This window comes from Morus notabilis, unplaced genomic scaffold, assembly GCF_000414095.1.
Source record: "Morus notabilis unplaced genomic scaffold, ASM41409v2 Scaffold518, whole genome shotgun sequence".
In the NCBI taxonomy this organism is placed as follows: Eukaryota; Viridiplantae; Streptophyta; class Magnoliopsida; order Rosales; family Moraceae; genus Morus; species Morus notabilis.
In genome coordinates this window covers 1,272,893-1,279,698 of record NW_010366577.1, presented here as the reverse complement: position 1 = coordinate 1,279,698, position 6,806 = coordinate 1,272,893, and the positions used below count along the sequence as shown (strand labels likewise).

The 6,806-nt window shown below is 30.3% G+C and overlaps 1 protein-coding gene across 1 annotated transcript; it reads left to right on the top strand.

The window, feature by feature from the left end:
* The first annotated feature begins 3,129 nt into the window (after positions 1 to 3,129).
* On the top strand, positions 3,130 to 4,001 carry LOC21409820 (protein RSI-1). The gene is made up of 3 exons (XM_010110696.2): positions 3,130 to 3,237; positions 3,364 to 3,394; positions 3,545 to 4,001. The coding sequence occupies exons 1-3, from the start codon at positions 3,157 to 3,159 to the stop codon at positions 3,724 to 3,726; spliced, it is 294 nt and encodes a 97-aa protein (XP_010108998.1). The 5' UTR covers positions 3,130 to 3,156; the 3' UTR covers positions 3,727 to 4,001.
* The last annotated feature ends 2,805 nt before the right edge of the window (positions 4,002 to 6,806 follow it).

Below are 6,806 nucleotides of genomic sequence, written 5' to 3'. Positions count from 1 at the left end.
TATTTATTTAATATATATTTAATATATTATTATTTAATATATTATTACATGTTTTCAAAAATTAAACCACCAAACGCAGTTTCAGTTTTTTTTAAAACTGAAATCAATCTCTAAATAAAACTACCAAACGCATTTTTAGAAATAATTCAAAAATGAAACTAAAAACGTTTTCATTTTTATTTTCGTACAGAAAATAAAAACATTTTGGAACTAATTCCAAACGCACCCTATAAAACTAATAAATTCTAATAAAGAATCTGTCGTTTTAAATTTTACTCTTCATAACCTATTATAGAATTCTCCTCTGATTTGCATAGTTGGTAGACTTGAAACTTTGAAATCAGTGACAGATTTTTGGATGAAAATGTGTCAGACTCCGTTGGGTGGTAGTTGAATAATTTTACAACTATTTTACCCGAAAAACAATCTTCACGTTAATGGGTGAAAATTGAAAAATAGAAAGTAAAACATTGGGTGTTGACTGCAATGTAAATGTCCAAAAGCAATCATTTAGCGCCGATAACTTGACCTTTTACGATGCACATTCTTATCATTAAAGGTGCGTACTTTTTGGGGACGACATTTCATGTTTTATTAAACGTTTTTGGATATGAAATATTGACTTCGTTTAGTAGAGATTTTGAAAAGCTAAAATCACGTCCCTGTTCACTTTATTAATTCGAGTTTAGAATTTGAATTTTATTACAGTAAAAAACTCTCTCAAACAATCACATTTAACTTTTTTACTACAGTAAAAAAGTCTTACATAAAATCACATCTCAACTCGAATTACAAACTCGAATCAGCGAAGTGAACGGACCCCACTTTTTTTTTTCACATAAAAATAGATTTTTAAAGAATTCAGAAACTATTTTTCATCTGAAATCAAAAACAACTCATTTGCTGTTTCTGATTTCAAATTGTGCGGGAATCTGAAGCATTTTATTAATGAAATTTTAGTTATCCCCAAAATAACCCATTATCATAGGTAAAACTTCTTCGAGGACAACTTTCAAACTTTTATCTTCGTTAAAACAAAAAAAAAAAAAAAAAAACATGTTTATCACCATGCGTTAAAAATGGTTTTCTAAAGCATACCCATCTAAATCACAAGTATAGTCATTCTTAGAAAAGTTGTAAAAATTTTGCCTTGCCCCATTCTTCCTCTTTTCCCCCCTGTTGCTCAAGAAACCACAACTTGGTTTGTTCTCTTATTACAATTAGCATAGGTAACTTGTATTAAGAAAGCATGCGCTATATTCCACTTGTGAATTGCGATAAGACATTGCGAAGTTATCACGTGTTAGTTGAGTGTCATTTCTACGCCACTTAATAAACGACTTATTGTTACTTCTAAGTTGTAATACTAGGGACCTTCGGTTCAATCATACTATTATTAAACAATTATATATATATATATATATATATATATATAACCCCACACTGTTATCATATGGAATATTAGTTATACTTTACTTTGACTAGCGTGCCATATGACTTAAAGATCACATGGTGCGTGGTCCCATCACCCATTATATATATATATATATATATGTATATGAAGCACAATTTACTAAAAAAAGAAAAAGAAAATGGTTGTAGCACAAAGAAAGAAATGTTAACAATGAACGGCAATGTTAGCTCACATCCTACACATTCCGTACTGCATTAGGACAAATATATCATATTATTAAATCTAGCAGAAAAGTTTTCACAACATGTGCTTCTAACTAAATTAAGTGTTTACATGTGCAAACCTACTCTACCGCGCGCACGGTTTGTTACAACATAGTCACATTGGGTTATCGTGTGTAGTCGGATAAGTGACACAAACATTTGATTAATTATACCAACTTGTAACCACTAACCACATTCTTTCCCTTAATATTGGTACGGTATTCACACAATAAACTCTTTTTCGGTATGGTCTTTGTTAGAACAATAGCTACAGAGAACTAATAAAAGGTCCGTGTGAATGTATGAGGCTTATAAACAGGACTTATCTTTTACTAATTGAGTTTTTCAAATATGTGTCTTATAAATGAGACTCGTCTTCTATTAATTGTATGTTATTAAACTTGAACACCTCTAAGCATTTTTCCATTTGTTTTGTTATTGTTATTATGAATTATGAAAATAAAGAGGACATCTCATCTATGCCTACGTCTAAATGTGAAGTGATGATGGACCGAAAAAAAACTAACATTATACTAAAATCAATGAAAATCTTTTCCGGATGAGAGCACTTCGTTAATTGGAATAAAAAATGATGATGGTTTCTACCAAAACAAAAAACGATGACGAGCATAGCATTCTTTTTTCCTTCTTGAGTAAATACTATCCTATGTTCACAAATTTTTATAATTTGATAACTGTTAATGATGTGTGTATATATATATATATATATATGTTTTCTTTTGAATTGGGGATGGTTTAAATAGACATTTTGTGGAAAAATCAGGTAGGAAATTACATTAGCTACATATGCAATCGTAAATAACTAGAATTGGTGATACATAAGTTGATAAAAAAGAAAAAGAAAAATGACGTACTTTTGCAATTGCTTACAATATTACTACCATAAAAATTAATTAGGGAAATGTGCAAAGATGACATTTTAGAATCTTAAAGGTAACGTGTAAAATGACAATTTTTTTTTTTTAAATTTTAGAATTCGTATTAAAACAAAAGGCTGAAAAAGGGGGAAAAATCCAAAATGATCCGTTTTGCTACCTTCTAAAATTCAGGAATTTGAATATAGTATTATCAGTTGGAAAAGATCCTATATAGTGAGAAGGAAAGAAGACAAAAATAAAAGATGGAAGCAAAACCTAAAAAGTTGACGAAAAAAGCAAAAGCAAAACAAACCCAACATTAAACCCGCCGTGTTCATCGCCTAGTTTCACCATATCTCTCACATGCATTGCATATCCCATACTTCACATTTTGGTTTGTCACTTTCACAATTTGGCCCCCTTTTCATGCCTCAAATTTCGCCTATTTCGTTCCTTTTTCTACCCCTTTAATTTTGGCTATTTAAATTTTTAACCAAAATCCCACCTTTTCTTCCCTCTATAAATAATCAAATCTATCGTGTGATTCGCAAACAGAAACTGTGTGGGACTTAGAGAATATAGTCTCCAAAGAAAAAAAATAATGGCTGCTGCTCGTCCGTACACTTCCCTCCTCTTGGTCCTTGCTCTGCTTCTTTTGGTCACATTTTCTAATTTGGCTGAGGTAATGTCTTTATATATATTTTGTCACTAAAACTACTTTAATATATGTCTAATTCAGCAAAAACTATGTATATTATCCATCAATGTGTTCTGATTTTCATTTTTATTATGTGTTTCCTTGCATCAGGCCCATGGTCGTGGAAAGCTTCGTCCTCAAGGTGTGTGTATATATATATAAAGCATTTTTATTCAAAAAAAAAAAAGGTCTAATCATCAAGCATTTTTATACCTATTATAATAAAGCATTTTTATTCAAAAAAGGAACAAAAATATAATTGTTGGACAAATATTTTTGTATATTTATGCAGATTGCAAGCCAAAGTGTACATATCGTTGCTCCGCAACATCACACAAGAAGCCATGCATGTTCTTCTGCCAAAAGTGTTGCGCCAAATGTCTATGCGTCCCTCCTGGTACTTACGGCAACAAGCAAGTCTGCCCTTGCTACAACAACTGGAAGACTAAGGAAGGAGGACCAAAATGCCCTTGAGATTAATTATTATTACATTTATTGTTTTTTTAGTTGCTTGCAATTTCTGCATCTCATTTAATAAGCCTTGCCATATTTGAATATGGACCTCCTAATTATTATGAGGTATTTTTGGCAGCAACTTTTTTCCTCTTTAGCTAGCAACTTTTCTACTACTTTCATCCCCAATTATGTAGGGTTCGTTTGGTAGATGGATTCAGAATTATGATTTTAGATCCTGGTTTAAAATCCAACAATGAATCATGTTTGTTTACAGTGATTCTGAATCATGATTCAAAATCAATGTTTGGTTTTGAAGATTTTGAATCATGATTCATAATCTGATGTGATATTTTAAACCAGAATCACTCATGATTCTAAAATCACCCCCCTCTTGATTCAAGATTATTCAAACCCATGATTCTGAATCATGATTTCAGACAATGATTTGAACCCAAAATCATAAATCATGGTTCTGATTCTAAAATCATAATTAGAATCACATTTACTTGAATTCTCATACCAAACGAACCTGTAGTGATTTTAAGCCAATATTGGCATAATGGTATTTATTTGTAGTCAATATTTGATTCACATTGTGGCTTCATTTTGGTTTATCTCGTAAAATTCGTTTCAAGACTGATATTTGAAAGGTTAATTTCTAAATGTATGGTTGTGTATTTTACGTAGTAACATTGACAATTTGAGAACTTTTTAGTAGTACGAATCACATTTTGCAATGTATTTAATGTACTTAAAACATTGCGTTTGGTAGAGAGATTCGTTCTCTGATTCGAATCATGATTCGTGGTTCGCTACAGTATTTTCTCTCACAAAAAATACACGTAAATCAAAAATAGTTCGAATCACATGGTTTGAATCCTTCAATTTAAATTTTTTAAAAGGACGCATTGATGTGATTAGTTTAGATATTATTTTGAATTCTTTTAGAATTGATCCTTAAAATTTAATATGACGCCAATATTACCTCATTTGTTCATTAGTGTATCTTTTCTTAAAAAAATGAGTGATTATGATTAAAGAGGTCAATAATAATAGAAAAGTGATTATTATAAAAGGGAAATGTTGCACTTTTTCCTTATTTTTGACATAATATTTGACAGGAAAGTCGGAGACGAGAATTCTTTGAGAAAATAATTATTCTCATTAAACTGTGGAAATTACATTCTATGTAAATAGAGAACGTCTAGCTATTGTTGCAGAATAGAAACAAACTAATTCCTAGATTATAGTATACGCAGGTCCTTTATTTTAAACTAACACCTAAAAATACTAACTAAATCTATCCTGATAAGATCAGGATAGGAAAAAAAAGAAAAAAGATAATCTCTTTTTTAAAATTCAAATAAACTTTCGAATTATTCAACACGTACTCTACCTTTTTCTTGCTTTATTAAGTTTTCACCAAGTTTTGGAGCAAAATAAACAAGTTAAATATAGTCACTAAACCGTTTTTCAAAATATACAAGTTGAATATATATATATATATATATATTTTGAAAGAATACGAGTTGAATATTCACTGTCCTGTTTTTCAAAATATTATTAATCAATTGTTATCAATGTTTCCATTTACTTGGTCGAATTTAGCTAGCCAAAATCACGAACGACGCAACCAAAATATGGTTATTAAGCATATGCATATATATGATATCAGTTCGTATACGAAGTGTTGAGGTCTAAAAGTAAGATCCTTATAAATGAGAGTTGTTTTAGGCTTCGTTCATTTCACCGATTTGAGTTTTCAGTTTTAAGTTTTTACAGTAAAAGACTCTCAGAAAATGTCACATCTAACTTTTTCTGCTACAATGAAAAGCTCTCAGAAAATGTCACATCTCAGCTCGAATTAAAAACTCGAATCCGCGAAGTGAACGAGGCCTTAGTAACACTATTAGTCTTTGAACTTTGAATAAATGACACCTTTAATTTTGGCATATTAATCACTGAACTTTCAATTTTGACTGTTTTGTTTCCTAACATTAATATCACATAATGTTAATCATAACAAAGAGAAAATTTTGCATATAATGAAGTTGCAAACTGTTATAGTTTTTAATAATCTTAATTTTAATAAAGCGAAAATTTTAATATAAAGTAAGTTTTTTTTTAAAAAATTTAAGTTATCACGTGATGCACACATGACTATTTGTGTTAAATTTAAGAAATCGTTACAGGTAAAAAAATTATTAAGAAATCATTTTGCTAAGAGCATTGTTTTTTCGCTAAGTGTATCATTTTCTTAAGTACCCCCTACATGTATTTTATATAGACCAGTGAAATCTGAATCGACTCTTAAAAACGAGAAGTTACACTTTATGGGTTATTTTTCGTAATTTACATGAAATATTTTGATGAAAAGAATGTTTTTGTTTTGTAATTCAAGCAAAAAGTATAAAGGTGCGAGTGTAACTCCGTGATTCCGCGAGAGAGATACAGGGAAGTATTACGTGGATTTCTGTATATATATTCACCTCCATCGCCCAAAATCTTCAAAATATCGACAACAAAATACGTATCCAAATATTTACAAGGATTCTGTATAGCGCTGCCTATAAATCCCATTTGGACAAGTCATAAGCCACTATTCTCCATAATATCTGAAAATATGTGGAAGCAGGCCATTTTTCTTGCCAAAAATCAGTCATCCCCCAATTATTTGCGAGAAAGCAGACATTCTTCTGGCTGAGCTGATAGAATTGTTAACAAATATATATATATATATATATATATATATAAATCAATAGCAACTAGAAACACTACCCCTTTCAAGTAGTCATTTTCGAAAGCTAATTCCAATGACTAAATTAGAACGCTAGCATCAATATGATTTGTTGGGAGAAGCATAATTTACTGCCATTTTTGACAACTAGGTATTCTAATAGTTGACGATCACTTACTATCTAAGTTGGTCCATATTTAACAACTAGGCATTCTAATAGTTGATTTTCAGTTACTATCTAAAAAACAAATAAAAAAACAGGTTTGCCCTTAAAATGTTTATTCAACAAGAAATTGAGTTCCCTTCAATTTGGGATTATACAAGCAAGTAAAAGAAATCTAGCAATTTAGCGGCGAGTATT